We start from the raw sequence: 23,787 nt of genomic DNA, 5'->3' as shown, positions 1-23,787 counted from the left end.
AGCATCATGATCTTTCAGCATAGCATTTCATCCAGCATCATGATCTTTCAGCAGAGCATTTCATCCAGCATCATGATCTTTCAGCACAGCATTTCATCCAGCATCACAATCTTTCACACAGCATTTCATCCAGCATCATGATCTTTCACACAGCATTTCATCCAGCATCATGATCTTTCAGCATAGCATTTCATCCAGAATCATGATCTTTCAGCATAGCATTTCATCCAGCATCATGATCTTTCAGCACAGCATTTCATCCAGCATCATGATCTTTCAGCACAGCATTTCATCCAGCATCGTGATCTTTCAGCATAGCATTTCATCCAGCATCACTTTTTTCCCCAAGGCCATTAGTATATACAAAAAAAGTATTTATTTTAATTGACAAAAAAACCCAACAATATCTCTACTGTTAAAAGCTGAGGACAAGTGTACTTCACATGCCCACATATTTGGTATTAAAGAATGCATGAATTAGTGAATTCTCTCAACACTGTTTTTACACATACTGTGGTAATGAACAGAGCCATGTACAGGAGTTTAGTTGTGTTAACAAAGTTACTCAACGTAACACAGAGATATCTCAAGTGACATGTGCAAATCTGTTCAGTTATATTTCTTTATAAAGACCACTGGGTTGTGGAATGGCAGGTACTGTTCTGTGCAGTCCCTCTCCTCCTCCTCCTCCTCCTCACTGTACGATCTGAGGCATGTCGCTCCATGCTTTGGCTTTCTTCTTGGCGATTGCTAGCCAGGGAGGCTCTGCTGTGCTGGCAAGGGCTCCAGGGCTGGATGCTGACGGCCTCTTCTCTTCCTGTTCCAGCGTAGCATGCTGTGACATCTCTGAAGAGCAGGACCCTGCTGGGACGGTAGACAGGCTTTCAGTGCAGGCACGTCACTGCAATCCACTGCTAGACATGCAGGCAGCAGGAATTTACATACCACAGCTGTGCAGTGCATTCAGGAGAGATACTAACAGACTGGATCGAAATCAGACCTCCAAAGCCTGAATGCATGGAACTCAATTTGCAAAGCAGTACAAAATACACTTAAAAAAAAAAGAAACATAAATATACATTTTGTTGCCTGCACACTTTACACTTCAAATGTATATTTCAAAACACAACAAAACAAAAACAAAGTAACACTTCAGTTGAATTGAAGCAGAGTGTTTACAAACTTCCCCACTAGAAGGCGATGCTGCACTGCAATGTTACTGGGATGTGTTAAACAGCTCTGTAAATCATGGGAAAGGACCACTGTGCAGAGCAAAGTGACAGAGAGTTCTTTTAGTTCATAAAAAAAAAAAAAAAAAAAAAAAAAAAATCCTACCTGTTACTGTTGAACATGAAAGCTCACTACTAAGTGAGGCAGAGAGTGTGGTTTGTCTCAGGGAATCATCCTGACAAAACAAAGGTGTAATCGATGTTTTCAGCACAATAAAAACTGCTGTATATCTAAATGGCATATATGTCATGCACCAATTTTTAACAGAAACAGAATCTGTACTACAAACTATTTTAGTATACACATTAGATAAACACACTTTAAAACTACGTTTGACAAAAATGCTCATGCAAATGACCATGTGGGGTTTGGAAGTGCCTCCCTCTTTACAAGTGGTCTTGAAAATAACCAGTGTGGAACTGTGTGTCCACAGTATCCTAAAAGCACACCAAACAGAGGTGTTTACCTTCTCAGCACTGGGGTTCCTGTCCGCTGTCTCTTCCAAGGATGGCTCCCTGCTGAGGACGTGCTCTTGATAGACTCTCTGTTTCTGTTTGGCCACAGTGACCCAGGTGGGGGAGGATGACCTTCCTCCAGCTCTCTCTGTGAAGACAGACCACATTGTAAACACAGCAGCAGGGCCTGTCAGTGCAAGCTGTCCCGCTGTGTTGCCTTTCCAGCCTTGAACACAGGTAGAAATCCAGCAGCCGCTGCGCTGTGGCTCTGCAGCAAGAGCCATGGCTAGCGCTCAATGTACTGCAGCTTTCTAGAGGTTATTTAAGGTTGTTGATCTTTTAAATGCCACTTTTATTCTGTCTGCATGCATGATATCGTAAGTGTAAAAGGTGCTTGGCGGAAGGCAGTGAACTGACATGATTGGTCTGACACATACAAGATACGTTCCAGCCTGTCTCCTAGCAACCTGATCTTACCAAAGCCACTTTTTCAGGAACAGTGGCTTGAAACCTGGTTTCAGGAGACCAGGTGATCTAGTTTGAGCCAACTTTGCTGGATCAAAACCTGTCTCCCTTGGGAGGCCATGCAGTGGACTGAAACCTGGTCTCCTGAAATTTCAAGTTCCAAGCCACAAAGTGGCTTTGTGTTCCCCTCAGCTTTACACATCTTTAGGGGATTCAATTCCTAAAGCTGTTTAAAGTTTTTACCTGCCGTTTTACTGCAAATGACAGCATTCTCCTCTGACAGTTCTGGCTTTTTAGGCAAGGCAGGCTTGCTGCCTGTTGAATCAACCCGGGGTGCCTTCACCACTTCATTGCTACAGACAGCTGGCTCTGCTGTAAGTGCCGCTGCCACAGGCTCTGCCGAGCTCTCACAGCTGTATTTGAGCAAGGCCGAGGTTCTTCTCAGCCTGATACCGAAAGGGTTATCGCTGCTGGGAGCTTCACGGCTGGGGTGCACTTTCAGGACGGGGTGGGCGGAGGGCACCTGGCCTCTGTCAGGTACAACTGGGACTTCTGGCTTCCCTGTGGGTGACGTTTCCATTGTTATTTCCGTGCATTTGCTATCAGAGTCCTTGACTTCTTCAAATGACTCGGGCACAATCGGTGACAGGAAATTAGTGTCCTTCTGCTGTGATCCCCCTGACAGAGACCTGTGCCAGGCTGGGGCGATGGTGAACCGGGCTTTGCGTGCAGGACTGCTAATCTGTTTCTGCCCCACTGAGAAATTAGACTGTTGTTCTCTTTTAAGACAAGCATCTGCTGCAGGCTGGTCTGCTTTACCGAAGGACTCATCAGAATTGGCTGCTAAGGCTTCGTGTAGGTTAAGAACAGTGAGAGGCAAGCTCGCATTCGCTGGCTGTGACGGGGAACTGTTGTCTTGCAAAGGCTGGATTGATTGCTCTGCAGTAGATTTTAAGTCCTGCACAGAATGCTGTACAGAATCAGAATCTTCTGTCACTAGAATATCATCCTCATCTGAGGCTAGTTCTGCTCTCCTTGTGTCTTCTGGTTCTGCTTCATTCTTGGTATCATCTTTAAGCATCAAGTCTTCTTCTATTTGAAGTCCACTCGGTACTTCATTGTCTTCTTTGGCTGAGTCTTCAGTTGCACCAGCTACGTCCTTGTTGTCATCAAGCTGTGTTTCTCCGTCTTTTTTCAATGCTCCTTTTTGCTTGGCTTGTTCTTCAGCTGTAGGATGTCCTTCAGTGTCAATGAGATTGGAGAGACTGGGCTCACAGTTGCTGGAACCAGATTCTGGCCATTCCTCCAGAGTGCCAGTGCCTGTGCCCTCCATGCTAGAATCTGTTTCTAAGATTGCAGCCTCAGATTCTAGCACACATGTAAATGATAAAGGACTGTTGGAGGAATTTGGAACTTCTTCAGAAAAGGATCTGGGTTCTTCATCCTCTGCAGGCTTGCATTTTGCCTCTGTAACACCATCTCCAAAGCTGATATCCTGCATACTTGTCAACGAACTTTCCTGGACTTCAGGCCCACTCTCCGGTGGGGATGGGATACAGGACTCCGAAACACCTTTACACTCAGGAGCAGGGTTTGAAGGATGGTGTTGCTGCTGCTCGGAGCTTCCCTGTGTGCTTGGAGGCTCGCTGTGCCTTATAGGACTGGCTGTTGTCTCTTCGGATGTCCTAGACTGTGCAGCAGCCTGCGATTGGACTGAAGTCATTTCTTTCAGCTTGCAATTGTGCTCTTCACTGTCCTCTTGTTGTGTAACCAAACCTGCAACGCAAAAAAAACGCACAAATTATACCGAAGTCCACACAGAGCTGAGTATTATTTTGCACAAGTGGCCATGCCTTGCCTCTGATGAGGAATAGGTTAAATGCACATTAGTTTCTAAAAATACTGAAGGTTAAGCAGCCTCATTCCATAAGTGGCAGGCCAATAAATGGGTCTTTCAGTAAGCGCTTCTATTTCACATCTGTAGCAGCACCCAGGCTGCGGTATCCTGGGGTAGGACCAGTCCACATACCTGCCTCTTCTTTGTTCTGATCTGTAGATTCTTCTGCTATTCTTGTATCATATCTTTGTTGATCATCTTTCTTCGGAACCTCTCCAGTAAAACTCTTGGGCTTCAGGCATCCTAAAACCCCTCTCTGAAAAGACAGACCACAAAAATAAATGCAACTAATTTAAAGTATCTAGGCGTGGGTTTATTTACTAGTGGTGAATAATGAATCAAACAAGGAACACGAGTCCAATACAGCTATGGCAAGAGTGTTGCGTCTGTGTGTATAAGCAAGTCTTAGAACTGTTATATCCTGGATCCCCCCCAGTGATTATAGTGATCCAGGACACCTCTTATTTGTACTGGTGACTGCTGCATATTTTACCAAGTCAATTGTATACACATAAAATGAGGTTACAACTATGAAAAAATACCCTGTTTGCTATGCAGATGCTCAAAATGTTATACGTTTTTGTGTCAGATTAATTATATTAAAAATAAAAAGTTGTGGGAGTTGCTTTATAGACCGTTTGACCTTAACCATGCATCCAAATTCCAATCCTTAAAAGGTTTGTCCATCAAATAAGCACATTCTAACTCCATATAACTACAGCTTTGTGCAAATAAGCACATTCTAACCACATATAACTACAGCTTTGTGCAAAATAAGCACATTCTAACCCCATATAACTACAGCTTTGTGCATATGCATACAACATCTTGCAGTGTGTCTTTTCTGCGTTGTATTCCATGGCTCTGAGGCTCTGCAGAAGCCACACTGCACAGCTCCCATGTGTGCTGGATTTCTATGGCTTTGGGTTTTTCTGTGAATGTTTTCAGTGAGCAGGGCTCGCTCACTGATGTGGGAGTATTTGTTTTAATGTGTTCTTACTCCGGCAGGCTTCCTCCTGGCACAGGCCTTGTGCTTGACAGCGATCCGGTGTTTTGCCGCAGAGTTGTCCAGGCAGGCCAGTGGGGTCGCAGGGCTACTGAAGTCAGCAGGAAGGGGTGCTCTGCCGGGCGACGCCAGGGGGTTTGCCAGGCTGGAGGAGGCATCAGTGCACGCCTGCAGAGTTAAGAGAACAAGGAGGACCTTCACTCAGTAGGTCATGCATTCATTAAAAGATAAAAACCACTGTGTACAGCAGGTACGGCACTAACTTCACACACATATTAAATACAGAGTTATAAATGTGTGGAATCGCCGTACAGTAGGATCTAACACACTGGGAACATTTAAAATGAGCTGTTAAATTAGACGCCCCCCCCCCCCCCCAAACCACCAGTAGGGGAGAATGGTGTACTAACAAGAAACACTCAGGTTCTTATGTTCAAAATCAATTTTTGTCGTTTTGTTATTTACTTCTGCAGGGTGGCCCCAGTGGAGCTTTAAGATTGATGTGGAACCAAAATAGTTTTTTTTTTCAGTTTCGGAGCCCTTCCTGATTTTGCAGTGAGTTTAACTGAATATGCCTGTCTGAACTTTTCCACTAGCTGCTGTCTCTAATTAAAGCTTGTAGTAAGTAAATCTGTGTTCAAAAAGAGCCAGTTGCCCAATGTATATACTGTACAATCTTAAGAGGTTTCTTAAAAGTTCTGTGACCAGGCTTTCGGTAAACAAACTGTCATCTGACAAGAGCGGTTTGAAATGTTCTGTTTTTAAACAGAGTGATGCTCCCAGGAGACAGCAGCTGGGACATTATGCAGTAATCCCAAAGGGAATCCATCTCCCATCGCTGCTCCTCCCAGCCAGGAAGCCATCAGACCTAACAAAAACTGCAACTTCAGCCCTTCAGAAGACCCAATTACACACCCGCCCTCCAGCACTGCAGCTACAAGCACCTCTCCAGAAACACCCTCTCATTATTTCATTAGGAATTTGGATGCAGGGTTTTCCCAAGCGGAATATGTTGGTGTTCAGCTCTTCTTATTGTCGTGGTAACCGTTTCAGCATTTACACAACAGGCTTTTCTTTACCAGTATGATTTATATATCAAATACTAGCTCATTGTGCTGCACTATTGAACTCTTTCAACACTGCAGAGCTGTATACCGGTCTAAGACAGATCACTTTTACCTGGACTTCGATACACCACTGGGCCTAAGGTATTATGGGCAACTGAGAAATCATGCAAACCAGCAATCCAATCTAATATGCTGACGTATAGGGTATATAATCTTCATCTTCAAGACAATGAAACCATTTTGTTAGTCATCCCAACATAGTCTTATTTTAAAATGTATCTAAAGTCCTGAAAGAGTGAAATTTACTCAGTTCCTGCTTGCAGATTGAGCATCGAGAAATCGGAAAATTTATACAAAATAAAATAACTTACCCCTTTTGGTATCTTTACCACTGGTGGAAGGCAGATTGTTTATTTATTTGTTTTTCTAATCTGCTTCTGTTTTTTTTATTTTTTTTTATTTTCATGATTTCTGATTATTCTGTTCAAGCAAATGTGAATTTTGATTATACAGACTGAGACACACACACACACACACACACACACACACACACACACACAGTATGAACACCTGTCGTACAAAAAACATTTACCTGTTCATCATCTTCACTGTCTGTCCCCTCTAAACTCAACGAACTGTGTCTTTGGATGGGGTTGGGTGGCTGTAGGATACAATAAAGGAAAAACCAAACAAACAGGTGGGCAATAAGTAAGGGTCTGTTACCAAGGAAGAGTGACAGCAGAGGACAGGAGAAGCCTGGGACCAGGTCACCAGACTAACTCAACCACAGAGTGATGGATATCACAGCCAGTGGCACCAATAGCCATTGAAAACAGGCTTGTTTAAACAAGGCTGTATCCAGCTCAAGGCTGTTCTCAATGTGCACATTGTATTCAAACATGCTAATTAGAGTGAAAATGTGTCATGTTCTGGGGAGGAATTGACACGGTTAGGAGTTACTAGTCAAAACCGGTAACGTTAAAGCAGGTTATACAGCCTCATGCCTCACACCTCTGCCCTAATGCAGGCATCATTGTAAACCTGTCCTAAAATCAGCTGTACAGCTGGATCCAGACAGCCTGCATGCAGCTCTGTGACACTGGGACGAGAGCACTACTCCTGCATGTGGCTTGCAAAACACGACCAACTGTTAGAGCACTTGTTGTCGTTAATATCTATGGTGCATCAATGCAGCCCCACCCTGTATCCCGGGGCTGTTATAATCAGCGCAAACTGATTTTTGAGTCATCACGGATCACAGCAGTGCCTCTCAGAGTGGGGAAAGCACTGGGAGGCATCAGGACGGCGGTGTGTTGGAGGGCTCCGATTAAACGAGTTGTTAACTTACTTTTGCTATCTGAAGGACTATGTGCTAGTGACGGTTTGGAGTAAAAAGCCTTGAGAATCTAGCCCTACATGAAGGGTCAAGCCAGTCAAACCAATACAAACAGCTACTCAGCTATAAAGAAATACTAACAAAAACAAACAAACAGATTACAAATACAAAAGACACTGACAAAACTATTTGGGTATAAAAACGAAAAATGTCAAAGTTACGCAGCCATGATCACAGAAGCAGGTCTCTGCAGGCACTCAATTGATTTCAGTGGGGTACAGTGAGCAGCTCACCCTGTTAGTGGAGCCAGTCAGCACCGTGTAAAGAGTACAGATCTCCGGGGGACTCCTGGGAAGACCATCATCCTCCGACAGAGCCCCACCGCCATCAGACTTCTTTCCTGGGGTAACAGCAAGAGTGGAGTCCATTCTGATAGCCTGCTGCAGCTGAAGTTGTGAGAAGAATGTTATATATCTCCTCTCTATCCAAAAGCACACAACACAACCCTATGCAAGGCAGTCATCTGCAGTTCTTGGTCTTGGTTATAAGTCCCCCTGCAATGCTCCATGGACGCTGTCAGTTTCAGAGGAAATAATTAACTCACCCTTTACAAAGTTTAAGTAAGACAGGATGGAACAGCATTTGGAAGTGGATTTCTAACTGAACAGTCCTACTAGAATACAGAAGCACTCTTCTCCCTGAGATTGAATTGGTAAATTGAACAGCAGATGAAAAGCAGGTACCGAGGTTAAGTAAGCACCTCTGTACACACCTTTAAGGACAGAGAGATATTTATTTTACAGATAATAAGCATGATCTGGACATTCCCTTTTGCATGCTGTTCTATAGGGATCACATGGGCGTGTTCATAAGTATTACCATGCCAGTAATTGCCCTGGGCCCCAATGCAATTGCTTTGTAGTATTGCCCACAGTGTGCTCTTCACAAGGAGCAGTAAACTGCATAATCAGCCTTACCACGCCTATTCTACAGACACAGAATTTCATCCTGTCCTAGCCTTGAAATCTCATATGTCTTAGGATGTGGTTCAGCGAGGGCTGAAATTAAAAAAATTTAAAAAGCCACAAAAACTTGCTCCCCCATCTGTGCCCATTATTATTACAATTATGACGATATATTTATATCTATCTGCAGCTTCAGTCCCTACACCATCTGTACCATGTCACAGCACAGTTATTCTGTGGTAGAGCAGCAGTCAATTAACATCATGCACTTCCTGTGCTCTGCAGTTGGAAGAAAACTGCTGGACTCCGTCAGATGAGACACAGATACAGATCGAGAGCCATGACGAGCCAAACTCATTTTGAGCTTTCTGATACAAATCACAAACCTCAGTGTACGACAGCAGCAATGCGATCAGGAATGGAAGCCACAGAAACAGAAGTGTACCTGCAAAGACTTCACCTTCCCCGGGATGTTTTCTTGAGAAGACACCAAGCCGTCATTGGCTTCCAACGAGGGCGAATCAGAAACGAACACGCTGTCATGTGACAGGGCCTTGTTTCCCATGCTGCCCTTGGACCTGAAAGAGAGAATCGGTGTGAGTCAGAAACTGAGATGTCGTCGTGTCAGCCACCACACCCCCTAAGAGACACAGATAAGTGTCAGGGGACAGCAGCTCATACACAGGCAGCACCTCCACTGAAGCTCCTCCTTACCCCGTCTCATCCTCCTCAGAGTCTGACGAGACCTCCACCTGGTCTGGGCTGCTGACGTTGACGCTGGACCGGCTCTGCTTTAAAACACTCTCCCCGCCGGGCGCGGACGGCTCTTTTCTCTTCTTCTTGACAAAAAAATTCTTGAACGTCTGGAATTTTGACTTTTTCTTTCCTGACACACACAAAAGAAAACTTTTTAAATAACAGACCTATTGAAAGATAAAATAAATCCCAGTAAATACTGTGCCGTGAACCAACGATCAACCAAGTATTATTGCTGTGCAGTACAGCACAGGCTTTCTTTGTAGAGTATTTACAAACTGGATAATTGCAGCATTAACCAGTTTTAGGCTGGATCACCTTTTAACAGTAGCATATGTACAGTACTATATAATAAGGCCTTAAGATGCAAGATTTATATTTCACAAATCTTTTCTATTATACGACTGCAAAATATGATAATCCTTGAAACTAGAACAATACTGAATAGATTAATCTGATTTGATTTTAATTGCAATATCTATACAAGACTCTAGATAACACTCCTACCATGAAGTACAGCTGATATTGCATACAGTATATAACACACACACACACACACACACACACACACACACACGGGGATACATCAGGGGTGCTGGTAGAGTAAGCACAGAAGGCTGCAGCGATCCTGGAATGTTGTATGACACTATTACACAAGGTGGTCAGAGATATGAAAAATTGATCACAAAGGGCTCCCGTGGAGTTCTGCACTTGAAAAAACAACCCGCACACATTTTTTTCATTATCGCCTCAGTGCTTTCTCAGAAGGGATAGGAAGTAGTGCAGAACACCCAGGGTCATGTATCACATTCCACGCTGAGGAAGGGAAACGCATTTCAGAACTTCTTTTTTTTTTTTTTGCTTTTTCTTCTCTTTTTTGTTAAACATGTCGTTCATAATGCAGTATCAAACAATGCATTCCAGGAGTGTTTCACTTTGTGGCTGTTTGGCTCAGGGCCTGTGAAAACTAATAACTGTCAACTCCGTCAAAAAAAACATTTAGTGTGGGAGAGCCTGTGGCTTCGAAATGAGAGACTTGCTTCTTCAAATAATCAAAATAAAAAAACTTTCTATATAACAGGCGGCCTGTTCTTCTCAGATAAATCCCTCAAGATCTTGAAAAACACACTGAACAAGGAGCCGGAACGCGAGTACACTCGAAGAGCAAGGCAAATGAAACTTGCACGGTATTTTATTTTGATGGCATTCACGCAGTCGCCTTCCTATTGTGTTGCTTTAAAAAAACGGTTTTGTGGCATTCCCTGTTGCATTTGCTCTGAAGCGTGAATGGTTTTTGTGGCCCCTCCCTGATGTAACTGTTCCCTTGGTAACCAGGAGCATCAGAAGCAGTTACCTGTGCAGATTTTTTTGAATGGAACATGGATCCAGCCCCACTCCCCTCAGTCAGTTGTTTGCTGTAATTTCTTGCTGGTTTAAAGCTGAGGCACAAGCACTTGCACTAGTGGCTGTGCGGACCGCTCTTTCAGTTGTTATAGCTCTTTTTGATCAAACTGATCTTTTTAGATAAATCTCAGATGCAGGGCAATTACATGAAGACAGCTGCTTAAAATCAGCCTGTGTTTATTAACTAAGCTGCGAGGGATACCAGTTACTTTCTCACTTCGGCGCTACCCCTCTGCATGGTTTAAAAGGCTTGTATATGAACATACGATTCATGTGGAATAAAAAAAAAATGTTCCTAAAGCAAGTAAACGAGTACAGTACTGTTTGCTGAAGATGAAGCTTCAAAATGACCAATTGAAAACATGTGACCAAAACATTCCATTCAACCAGCTGTCTGCCTGACTGTGCCAGTTAAAGCAAAAAAATAAAACATAAATACAGAGCAATCACATCTGCAGTGCCAGTCCTTCTGGTATTGCAGTGAAGCACGTGTGCTAATGGAATCATGAGTGAGGCTTGGAATTGAGTGCCAGAGCAAATTTCAACATGAATACATATTGCTGCACATGTGCATGAGCACACGCTTCCCCTCATTCAGTTGCTGCAGCTAAGAAAAGTAAAGCGAGTTGCATCCTTCGTTCTGTGTTGAGGGACTGAAAGGGAAAGTCATATCGCTTACCGGAATCGTGCCTTAGTGTCCACACAGCACTGCAGACAGGACTAACTCAATCAGATAGCAGGAATAAACAGCACCGAGATGCACTTTCCCTGCCAGCCTTCCCTCCTGAAGACAAGATTAGATTAAGTGAGAAACAGCAGGGCTGTTTACACGATGGCTTTATGCAGGGTTTGAACCAGTGAGTTTTGGTTGAAACACTAAAGCAGTTGTTCCGTCTAAGGACTTTCTCCAATAAACAGGCACCGAAAAACGAAATCAGAAACAAACCACAGGGAAAGCCTGAGCCAGCAACCTGTAAAAAAGGAAAAGAAACACTGTCCAGTAAAAGCACTGAGCTCGACTAGACGGCTCCTTTAAAAACAGCACCCAACTGCTTACCTGGGCATTCCTCAGCCTTCTCCATTGGCTCCAGCGTCGGACCTGCATCTGGAAGTCCCGAAGCCATAATACCGAACTCGCTGTAAGAGACAGAGGGGCATTATTTATTCAGGTCCCATGCACAGAATAGCACCTCAGCCACTTTCACAGGGAACAACCGAGCAGCACTTCAGTTTGAGCTGGCACAATCAAATAGGAGTTTACTAAAATCAAGAGGATTTTCTTCTCTAAATCCCTTCTGCACACCGATTTATTTTGTATTTCTATTATTATTTGTGAATGTAACACATAAGCCAAATCTTGTTTCCAACTGTCTAAGACAATTAGTTGTTAGGTTTGCAGGAAAAAACAAAAAAACTGTAGAATATTGCAATGATATAAAACATACAACCCCTATACTCTCAATGACGTTCTAAAGAATGTCCCCAGGTTTCAACGCAACTGGATAAGCTCTTTCCTAGATACATGTACAAATGTAAGCACACTAAAAGATGATACAAACACATATCACGCTGCACGCTTGTAGATTCCAGCGTGTGAACCTCAAGTGGATGATATTAAAAATGTCAAGCCTGCTGGACGTACCTTCCGTTCCACACACAGGGTTCACTGGGGTTCCTGTCAATATCCGGTTACTGCTTTGCAGTCCGCAGCCCCTTGCATGAGCACCTGACATCTTTTTAATAAACTAAGGCAAGGCTACCGATGCCCTTTTGCAGGAAGTTTTGTAAGCAGCTGCTATCAGTAGATATCGCTGCTGTCAGATGTCACATTCCCATTTGAAAAGAGTCTGCTAAAGAAAGTGCACTTTCACCAGAGGCAGCAGAAGTGAGCAGACTCAACATGATTGTGCGTGCTTGGTAAACTTTGTGACGTGTGGGGCTTATACCAGAGTGGTATTGCATTTTCTTACCAGTTATCCTAGGCTGAAGCTTGTTTTTGCGTGTCCTGCACGTTATTACACTGAAGCTTGTTTTTGCGTGTCCTGCACGTTATTACACTGAAGCTTGTTTTTGCGTGTCCTGCACGTTATTACACTGAAGCTTGTTTTTGCGTGTCCTGCACGTTATTACACTGAAGCTTGTTTTTGCGTGTCCTGCACGTTATTACACTGAAGCTTGTTTTTGCGTGTCCTGCATGTTATTACAGGGTACGTATAAAAGCTTTTTTCAATTTATTTTGAAAAATAAAGTGCAGTCAAAAAAGTTCACACACTGCTGGCATTTTGAGAAAAGCCCGTCTGTCAGTATCTGGGCTATCCGCTGCTCCACAGAACCATGTGGATCAACTGCCTTCCTCGTGTAGCTAACACTAATTGGCTGCAGCTGGGCTTTTGGCTGCTCCCTGAGATGGGAACAGGGAAGGAAATGCCTTTATTATATTTGCGCTGGGTTACGTTGTAATTATATCAGGTCTCAGCACAGTCAAACAAGTCATATTCTTTACATCGAATGTGTGCATGTTCACTCATAATGCTCTTAGCATCTCTCCACATGAAACCTCTGGAATTGAGATGAGAAAACCCCATTTCATTAAGATCTTACTGTCTTTGAATTATAATGGACGTGTAAAACGCACACACACACACACACAATGAAAAAAAGGGTCCTTTTTTACTCCTTCAAATTATGCATTATATTGTATTTATAAATATATTTTTGCAGACTAAGAAAATGGTGTGACTGAAATGCCCAGTCCGGAACGCAGATTTGGTTGGCTTTTATAACAGTACCACTGTTTGGTTATTTTTCTGATGAATCATGCAGTCCATTTGATGTCATATCCGTGGTGATATCTCAGGAAGTTCATGATGGTGAACAAAGACATCGCCATCATGAACTTCCATCACGTGATTTCAAATGAACAAAAAATCCCATCATGGAGCGCAGTGCATTCTAAAGGTTTCCGAAATAAACGCCCACATTTTCTTTGTTTCGTTTTTATTTGCAAACATATTACGCAGAAACTTCTCGAAAGCAAAGTCAACTTGCTCAATCTGTGACTTTAAATACATTGCATATTGTACTGCCAAACTAGAGGTTACTCAGCAGTACTTACATTTATATTTAGACAGTTGCACAGTTTGTGCATGAGAGAAAACGATTAGGTTAAGTCATCTTGAATGTCAGAGCTCTGTTTTTGGAGCAGGCTTTGCATGCTGTATTATTAAACTGGCATGAATAATAACATCACTCCAGCAATGAAGGGTGCTGCAGAAGCCTCATTACACAGCAACCACGCAAATCAAGTCTCAGACCGGAGAATCTATACCTGAACTCAAAGTGGATGTTACCAACGAAAGCAAAATCAACAGTCCAACAATCCAACACTACTGGGGTGAACTTCATCTCTGCTAAGTCTCCATTGATTCAATAGGGGGAGAGATGACTGTTGCATAAGCAGTCGGATTTCCCCTTTCAAGAACACTGCAAACTTTGCATTAGAATAAAATCTTAAAAAGTGTCGATTCTGGAAGTTAAGTTGTGCTCTGATCTGTTGACATTTCCCTGGGTCTTCCCCTGGTACGATCCCTGATACAGCACACGTCAATGTGTCTGACTGTCTGGGGTCAGATCCTAGCTGCACAATCCGCCACACACTCCCACTTTACCAGAGCTGCTCCGCTTTTAAATAGAAATTAAGATCTGCATGGAATGCAGGGAAATAAAGGAACAACAAGGCCAGCAAATCCTGCTTCCTCCCTAACGGAGACCTCAAGAGTCCTTCCAGTTTGTACATTTTCATGGAATCTGTGTATGCAGCTGTTTACCCTCTACCTCTGTGCCCGAAGACCAGTGTACACTGACCTTTCTATGGATTGTGTCAGGGATGAGGAGAAATTCTGCAGATCATTATTTCAAAATTCAGTTTTTAAGGGTTTAGTTTATTTACGGTAATTACTCACATTTTATATTTTTCGAATCTGCACAAAGTATTGGCATGATTGCTTCTAATGACATGTTTTCTGGAAGAAGATAACGTAGACACATTCTCTCTCTCTCTCTCTCTCTCTCTCTCTCTCTCTCTCTCTCTCTCTCTCTCTCTCTCTCTCTCTCAAAGTTGCCGCAATAACTTATACGGTCCTTCATGGATCAGGGCCATTCTATCTGCAAGAACTACTAACTCTGTACATTCCTATTCATTCTTTCAGATCAGACAGTGCAGAACTCTCACTGCAGTTGTTCAAAACAATTGTCTTAAATCAACTGGAACCAGAACTCTTTGCTGCTGTGCTCCTCGTTTGTGGAGCTCGATACAATATGTACTGTATTGTATTGTATTGTACTGTAATGTAGTGTAGCATATTGTAGCTAACCATTGTTACTGGAGATCCCATACAGAGTTTGATTGCTGTTGTTTTTACAGATTGAAAACATTTCTGTGACGAGATTCCAACAACAACAGCTCAAGAAGAAGCTTAGGGAACATTCTTTACATAAACACACATACTTCACTCACTACAAGCTCTTTCTGAACAGCCTACTAAAGGGACAGAGTCACTGTGCCAAGTGCAAACTTACAACAACAAAAAAATTGTTCTTAAAAGTGCTTTAACGTCACCTTTAAGTGGGAGAACGACCAGCAAGAAACAGTTTGAAATCTTTCATACAAGCAACACCCAGTGCTACTGTGTGGCAAATCAATCAGCAACACACACACACCCATGTATACACACACGCTCATACACACTCTCACATGAGGAGACTAGGACGATTAACAGTTTTTATTCAAAATGAACCGCTTTGAAGCTTCCAGAATAGCAATTGACAAATACCAGTTATTTAGACACATAATTGGCAGCATTGGAAAACAAGCCAGAGAGATCCTATCATTTCCTGAAGCCTACCTAGCTAACGTGTATTCTGTTGCTGTTGACAGTCAGCTAATTCTGGCACAGTGAAGCTCTGGTAATGATTCACAGGCCAGCACGCTGTGTCTTGTCTTGTCAATTTAATGGAAGGAGTCAGTTATGAATCATTGACCTAGAGGGCACTGTTTCCATCACACCTTCCATCACTGAATTGTTTTCACTGCATGGTCTCCTCACTCATGGATCATGGACAGCACTAGCAGTGACACTCTGAACCCAGTGTGGCATTGCCTCCAGAACTCATTTTAAACCATCAGAATGACATGAACACCCTCCGCAGCCTCGTCATGACCTCGTCTAACACCCAGCTGTCATCCAGCAGACATTAACGCTTAAATCAGAATGCAATACATTTAAAAACTACAGAGAACATTCAGTTGGGTCTGACTTATTTTGGCCATCATGCAAAACAACGGTTAGCGTTACAGTGAAGAGAGGGAGACTCCTTTCAGAAACCCAACCTTAGGCAGCTGGAAAAGTTACTCCAGCTCCCATGACTTCCATTAAACACAGACCATGCAGACTGAACAGCAGCGACGCCAGGACAGCACACTCTCCAAGGCGCTCCTTACAGCATTTCCTGCAGTGTGAAGCAGGGGCTGCGGCTGGAGGAGGCCCGAGTTTAAGCATCAAACATAAAATGATATTAGGAGCATTCTGCACTTTGGCAGCCTGGGGCTAGAGTATAGCTGCTGTTGTGAATTCCATCCCCTGTGTGGAATCTGTTTAGCCCTAAACCTATAGACAGGTTATAGACCAAGTGACAAAGAGCAGCCCTGGGATCCAACACCACCTGAGATAAAAAGATTAGGAGCGAGTTCAAACCATAGCTCATTACTGCTAACCAGACAGTACCACACATGCTCTGAAACAGGCTCCATAAACCCCTGAGCTGGAAGGAATGCTTGTTAACTGACTCCAAGTAAATACTGTCCCATACTCGCTTTGATTTTGAAATTACAGTAACTTACATTGAAAAATCCTATTTATGCAACAAAAGCGTGGCTCTGTTACGGACAGCACTGTCTCTTTAAATGCTCCAACAGCTTTATCTGCCAAATGTCAAATGACAACTTTAGAAATGCACTGGTCTATACTGTAAAGGCAAACGCAGGAAAGGCACTATTGACCCCACTTTGGATCAGTATGAAAAGGGAGGTTTTAGATGTTGGAATGAAACTGACTATGTCCTTTAAACTGCTTTGAAAGCCTGGCCTTTGTACAGACAGGGGTTTTAGGAAAGGAGTCCAGTTTGGCTACTATTCAATGACACAGTTTCCCTCAGCATATTAGACAGAGTTTACTGCTTTGCTGTTTTCCTATCCATGCTGAAGTGATCTGAGAATCAATTTAAGCTACTGTACCAGCAAGGGCTTTCAGTTTCAGGACTACTAGGAAATAACACCTTTTCTTTGACTACTCAGACAGAGAGCGTTCATTGTACACCTATAGCAGTCAATTATCCCATATCAAAGAATACAATAGGAGGAGACAATGAGACAGATACTACCACAGGTCTTGTGACAGTTTAGTGTTTACTACAGGATTTCTACATGTGAGATCTCACATCTTTCTGTTTGTTTGTTTCTTTCATAAAATAACATTTAAAAAAAAAGTATCTTACTTACTTTTTACCTTGCAGACAGCTATACAATCCAGCCATGGTCTACTGAGGTACAAAGAGAGAGAGAGACACGTAGAGAGCTGCCCTTTACTTCATCCTTTTAACAGAAGGAGCCCTGTGCTCACACTACAGTACAAGAATCAGTCGTCAGCCGCCGCTAGTCCTCTAAGTGCCACACGCAGATACACAAAGCCAGCATGCCGATGCAATTACTAGCAAGATAATGTCGCTGCTAACTTTGAAAGAGGCCCTCCTACAACACTGGCCTGTCTCCAGAATGGGAAGGGCTTGTTCTAACAGCTCGGCCTGTATTCCAGATTCTCACAAACACAACCCAGACAGGGGTGGGACAATACAAATATAAGAAAAAAAAACTTCCAAACAGGAATGGATACTCTTTGTCTGACAAAAAAACTTTCAAAAGATCACTGTTGAAGTGCCTTTTTCATTTAAAATGATGTCACACTTTTGTTTCCAGAAGCCAATTATACAAGAGATGCACACAAAGGCCACCGTACCCAGAGGCACTGAGAGCAGAACAGACACAGGTAGAGGTCCTCATTCAATTGACTGCAATCACATAAGACATTCAAAACAGTTTCATTTGTGTTGAATAGGCTAATCAGATCCTGGCCTCTCTGCATTGCACAATTGTATTACATATAAAAGCTGTGCTTGTGTTTGAGTCCAGTTTCTTTTTTGGGATGTTTTTTTGGAGCTCAGAACAGAACCTGGGAAAGAATTTTCACTTCGAGGACTGTAAGGGATTTGGCTAAGATTAAAACCAAAGCAAAGAACCAGGTCTACGAAGCTATTTCTAGAAGCACAAAGAAAGCAGGTTTCATCACAGCAGACTAGCTTCTCAAAGCTATTTACACCAACTTCAGACTACTCACAAGCAACTACACTGAATGACTTGAGAGCTGTTTATTGGTGGCTTGGTGTGTTTGTCACAATCTGAAGACACAGTGCTCATGTTTGGAGTAGACAGCTTTGAGAAGGTAGTCAAGCGTATGTAACCTCCTTGCTGTGGCCGCTGCACACCTTACCTGATCTAGACCAGGCTGCAGCTCAGAACACAGTCTCTTTCTTCCCAATCCTTGCCAGCCGTCAGCTTTCCAGAAATAATATTTTTTCATTCAACATCCTGCTTCAGCAATATACAACGCACAGTAATACGCTGCTAAGTCTTTCCTTTTCAGATTTCTTTCATTAAGAGTACATTTATGTTGGACAGTCTTCCTACCATAGTAAGCACTGCTCTTCCAGAAATACAGACCTCTCTCTCTGTGAACTACCATGCCATCACATCAGCATTGTGCAATAGGGTTCTTTCACAATGCAGGTCTAGAGCATTAACAAGAACACATCTGCGTTTGAGAATTCCAATCATGATAAAAAAAGAGAAGGAGACGCGATACATTTTATTAGACTAACTAAATCCAATAAAAGGTATCACCTTCTCTTTGTCTATCATCTCTGGACTAATACAGCTACCATTTCATCTATCAACGAATCACGATAAAGGAAACAGTTTGATCTGATTCAATTCAAAGGTGTGGAGCTGGTTAAGAGGGCTGTGACCCAGTCCTTTACAAGAAAAGTTTAAAGGAAGTTTGTATCTCACAATCCCAGGTTGTTTTTTTTTTTTTTAAAGTTTACAGGAATGTCGGTCAGATATTTTCCCCTGAACATTCAGTTCAGCCAGTATACTGAAACAAATATTTTTGCTAAAGCAATAAAAAAAAAATTAAAAAAAACCTTCATTTTACTTAAGATTCCTGACACTAGCTGCGGACACTACAGCTGAAACAACCTAAAAATGCCTTTTGAAATATTAGTTCAAACAGCGTGTAAATCCTAGCAAATCCTTAAGCAATGTTGGGAAGTAGATTTAAATGTTCATAGCTTTCTTTTTTAATGTGCCCTTTATCTTTTTCTGATGTTTGCAATCACCCGGCTTGCTTCTTGTTGCAATTATTACGCTTGCCTGACATAAATACACTCAAATACACAGAACTCAATACAGAGCGCATGGTACCTGCTAGGTGGCACTGGTGCTTACTAACACAAAGACCCTGTGGCTGATCCAGCTTGTGTTGTTTATATCTACAGCTGACAACAAGAGCTGAAAAGCAGCTAAATCATTATAACAGCAACAATGTTTCTGCTGCGCAATGAAAGCATCTTCCTGCCGGTATCCAGTACCTTGTCGGGACACAATCAAATAAACCCACAGCTTAGTTTTCAACATACTGTACCAGAGCCACATTTTTTAGAGTACTTTTTTGGTTTTACCTGAATATATAGAAAGATGACAGCACCGTGTACACATGGCTGACATAACCAGGACACTCTGGGTCTGACTCCACTTAGACCCACACTGCTGTCGTTAAACTGTTCCACTGCATTCTGTTTACAGTGTCATGTTCAGGATATGGGCTTGTGGGTTAGGCCGAGGTGTTAGCAGATCACTCCCAGGCATGACCCCTGACCCAAGCTTTCACCCTGACTCGCTCAAGCAGTACAAGTTAGATTTCACCCTTACGCTGAAGCCAGCAGCATCCTGCCCCCTGCCTCTGCCCTACCTTTGAAAGAGGGACTCGGATTTCGTTTTAGCCAGTTTACTTACCAAGGCATAATTAAGGCCACTGACTGAGAAGAACTAATAATAATAATAATAATAATAATAATAATAATAATAATAATAATAATAATAATTCCACTCAGCCCTAACAGCTCTAATTACACAATTAACTGTAGGACCTCAAAGTTCAATTATGAACATGGGTCGCTGTGCGTTTTACTGGCATGCTGATGCTCAGTGAATTCAGCCTCCAGACCAACCAACCAATACAATCAAAAGCAACACCCACACTGCCATCCTTCTGGAATTCTATTCAGAGATCACAGCACACACTGTATAAAGCAGGAAACCAGCATTCTGGCTCATGGCTATCCATGCTGGAAGGCCTCTTCATTTTGGTCTTTAGACCAACTAGCCACCAGATTCAAACTTTTTTTTTTCTTCTGTTTATTGAATCAAACAAACGAGGACTAATACAGTAATGTAGTCTGTGACATTAATACTACTTTTGTTCCTGATGAAATTTGTCATGGATATCACAAGACCCACACGTTCCCCTCTGCTCCATGACTAAAGAGGGCTGGATACGGGACCAGGGGGAGGAGAGAGCTCCCAGAGATACTCTGCCAGGGGCCACATTTCCTGCCCGGGGTCACAATCTCATCCCAGAGCCGCCAGAACATGTGCACCGCAGGCTAGTCAACACTGAGCTGTCTGTTTCCATTCCTCTCAACTGGGATCGTGTCAGCCTGAGCAGCACAGCACTGCACAGAGCCTCCTTCATGCTAGAAATGTGATGCAAATAAACAGGAAAAGACTCTGGGATGAGCGACTGGGTGCTTTCATTTCCTATTAGCTATCGCTTCACACAAACCCTTTTTAAACTAATGTGCAGATGCCTTTGCAAAACTACATGTGCCCCTGTAATGGCAAATGGCAATGCCCTAAAGTCCAAAGTTTTAGTAACGTCCCAGCGGGAAGACCTTGACTGTATGTAAAGTGCTCCCAACACTGTGTTAGACAGAGTATCTGCTGTGTTGATGCTGTCTGTTTAATATGGTATTTTTGTGGCTTACACCCTGAACCTTAATGAATCTGACAGTACAGCTTGCAAGGTGTGAATTTAACAAGCACACCATCGCAACAATGACCATGTGTTAATTCAAGCCAAGTACTCTTCATTGGCATGACCTGATACTTCAGCATTGCACATATACTTCCCCTTTACACAGTACATACTGCACAGAAGGATTGTATACGTGTGCAAATTGATGAGAGCAAGATGCTTTGATATGCAGACATAAATCCACTGTGCTGCTTAGCATGCAGATAGTATTTGGAAAGAATGGCCAGGGGTTTAACCCAGTATTTAATAATAACTCCTATTGTTTTGAAAGGAGACAATTCCACTTCACTGTTATGAAATGAGAAACAACAAAACTGGAGCGTGCCTGAGAGCCGTTGCATTGCATTGCTCAGCTGCTTGCTTGTGGCTTTAACACTCTGGAGCTTGTGGCTCTCGAACACTCTGGAGCTTGTGGCTCTAACACTCTGGAGCTTGTGGCTCTCGAACACTTTGGAGCTTGTGGCTCCTCTAACACTCTGGAGCTTGTGGCTCTCGAACACTCTGGAGCTTGTGGCTCTCGAACATTCTGGAGCTTGTGGCTCGAACACTCTGGAGCTTGTGGCTCTCTAACACTCTGGAGCTTGTGGCTCTCTAACACTCTGGAGCTTGTGGCTCTCTAACACTCTGGAGCTTGTGGCTCTCTAACACTCTGGAGCTTGTGGCTCTAACACTCTGGAGCTTGTGGCTCTCTAACACTCTGGAGCTTGTGGCTCTCTAACACTCTGGAGCTTGTGGCTCTAACACTCTGGAGCTTGTGGCTCTCTAACACTCTGGAGCTTGTGGCTCTCTAACACTCTGGAGCTTGTGGCTCTCTAACACTCTGGAGCTTGTGGCTCTAACACTCTGGAGCTTGTGGCTCTAACACTCTGGAGCTTGTCTGGCCTGCTCTGCTGCGAGGGCAGATTCCAGTAGAAGACACAGAGCTCCTCTGCGGGGCTGCCGCCGAATATCAATAAAAGCTGTTAAGTAATCAATGCAGATCCTGTGTAATGCGTCTAAGTGCTAAAGGAACAAAGGGAACAGCACAGACCACTTTACACAGAGAGTCCCCCCACCCGCACTGTATTGATTGCACTCTTTTTCATTGTTTTTTTTTGGGGGGGGGGGGTTGATTTTGTCTGCCACCTCATTCTTGGAGCATTGTTTTCAAACACGCTGATGTATCTCAATTGGTTTACAGGGTTTTATGTCTTACAAATGCATTGTATTTGAAGCAGGCGGTCCCACACATGCAATTCATAATATACTACAGTGTTCTGGCTGCTCCTATGGGACACTATAGTATTCTACATTATTATGGGCACAGCAACTAGGAACAATCTGGTCACTGTGGGGTAGCAATTAACCCCTTAAGGCAGACAAGGAACTAAGCGGTTGTTCAAACGGGTTCTTCTTTAAAAACACATCCGTATCAGAGGGAGGAAGCTGACCACTGGGATGAGCAGATCGAGCCTGCCAGTGCATTTTAAACCCCGTGTCGTGTACCTCGTTGCAAAAAATAATAAAGTTCAGACCATTTATCTGTGGGACACATATGTACCTTAAAGGGTTAAATACTGTTGTGGTAATGACTAACTTTGCATTTCATCACCGTATTCTGCTTCAGACCGCTACTGCTGCAAAACAACTAAAATGAGTGTGAAAAAAAAACCCAGTAAAATATTGGGTCAAACAAAATACTAATTGCAAAGAAACTTCCTTGTACTTACTTGAAGCGATCTAAATGATGTCTTCTTCACCGAGGGGTCTGCACTGAAATCTGCTTTGTTTTCATGAAGGTGTGTAGACGCGCTGCAGACCCAGCGTGTCCAATCCGTATCCCAGCGCCCAAACTAACGGAGCATCTGGAACTTTTGCTTTTCGAATTGATGCCCCAGATGTGTGCTGCTGCTCTCTCTACAGCAACGCAAGCTAGAACCCGGCTCTCTGGAAGTAAAACGGACTGAGCTCTTTGTCCATGATAAACACTTCGGCAACAAATAGTGATTTTTAAGAAGCGTAACTGACAGCACTTGTTTAAATAACGTGTTACTTACAAATCAGCCTGTTTTGAAGTATTTTGCTGCTTCCACCAAAACAGTGTGACATCAGAGGGTTTTTTTTTTTTTTGTAATCAGTGTTGGACACACTCGGGTATTGGAACCCAAGCTGCGTCACCACCCACTTTCCTTATAAGGAGGAAAGCTACACTGGACTAAGCGAGACAGACGGATACATATACAGACATGCGCCGGTCTGCACGTTTCCAATTACATTAGATTTTCTCGTGGGTGACTGACTGTTTTTTTTTTCTTTTTTTCTTTTTAGGACCCACAACAGGTATTCACTTTCATTTACAAAAAAAAATAAAAAATACAAAAAACCAAGTTATAACAAGTTAAAATGCACGCCTGAATGTATTGTTAAAAATACCCCTGCAGACGTGCATCCCTCAAGCGAATACATACATCAACAAAAAGAGCAAGCATACACCGCTGAGCGAATTAAATTTGAGTTGACCGATGATTTTCTTTGGACAGCGATGGGTACCACCGAGTAAGCGATCCTTAACAACTGGCGCCATCTGCTGGTATCTTTCTGGTATCGCAGAATAATATACTAGGACTCCACTGGGGGGAGAATCCGAGAGAATGTTAGAGGAGTGTCTTCAACAAAACTCTAAATAATAACTTTTATTTTAGGCGCTGCCAAATGGTATTTTTATGTTTTCTCTTTGCGGTACTGGAAGCAGTGGCAGTATAGTTTTATAATGATATATCTTTGGCAGCATTTCTAGTTCTTGTGTTTTTGTTCTTTGTAGTGTGTAGATGTGCGGGTTACACTGCTGCCTTTTGACCCTAATTGTAAAACAAGGTGCAATCAAACCATGTGACCTACAGCTACAGGAAGTGATTAGGAACAAGGAAGCAGCAGTTTAACCCTTTGCTGCCCAGTGTCCAAT

The 23,787-nt window shown here is 43.0% G+C and overlaps 1 protein-coding gene and 1 long non-coding RNA gene across 6 annotated transcripts; one reads left to right on the top strand and one right to left on the bottom strand.

Moving 5' to 3' along the window:
- Positions 1-354: 354 nt before the first annotated feature.
- Positions 355-23,200, bottom strand: LOC121295618 (CRACD-like protein). Of its 5 annotated transcripts, none has more exons than XM_041220497.1 (12): positions 22,556-23,200; positions 11,639-11,718; positions 9,136-9,307; positions 8,867-8,999; positions 7,750-7,902; positions 6,713-6,781; positions 5,048-5,221; positions 4,180-4,303; positions 2,394-3,926; positions 1,697-1,833; positions 1,336-1,405; positions 355-864 (listed from the first exon to the last, which is right to left on the bottom strand). In XM_041220497.1, exons 2-12 carry the CDS (start codon positions 11,703-11,705, stop codon positions 695-697), a joined length of 2,802 nt encoding a protein of 933 aa, XP_041076431.1. In that variant the 5' UTR covers positions 11,706-11,718; positions 22,556-23,200; the 3' UTR covers positions 355-694. The 5 variants fall into 5 exon arrangements, with proteins under 5 accessions (XP_041076431.1, XP_041076429.1, XP_041076430.1 ...); XM_041220495.1 differs by lacking the exon at positions 22,556-23,200 and adding an exon at positions 17,138-17,403; XM_041220496.1 differs by lacking the exon at positions 22,556-23,200 and adding an exon at positions 17,138-17,403 and having other exon boundaries at positions 355-861.
- Positions 5,168-6,508, top strand: LOC121295619. The gene is made up of 3 exons (XR_005946951.1): positions 5,168-5,257; positions 5,527-5,608; positions 5,823-6,508. It is a non-coding gene; the product is annotated as an uncharacterized LOC121295619 (long non-coding RNA).
- Positions 23,201-23,787: the final 587 nt, after the last annotated feature.

The sequence above is a fragment of the Polyodon spathula genome, chromosome 20 (assembly GCF_017654505.1).
Source record: "Polyodon spathula isolate WHYD16114869_AA chromosome 20, ASM1765450v1, whole genome shotgun sequence".
Taxonomy (NCBI): domain Eukaryota; kingdom Metazoa; phylum Chordata; class Actinopteri; order Acipenseriformes; family Polyodontidae; genus Polyodon; species Polyodon spathula.
This window is presented reverse-complemented; position numbering and strand designations above follow the sequence as displayed.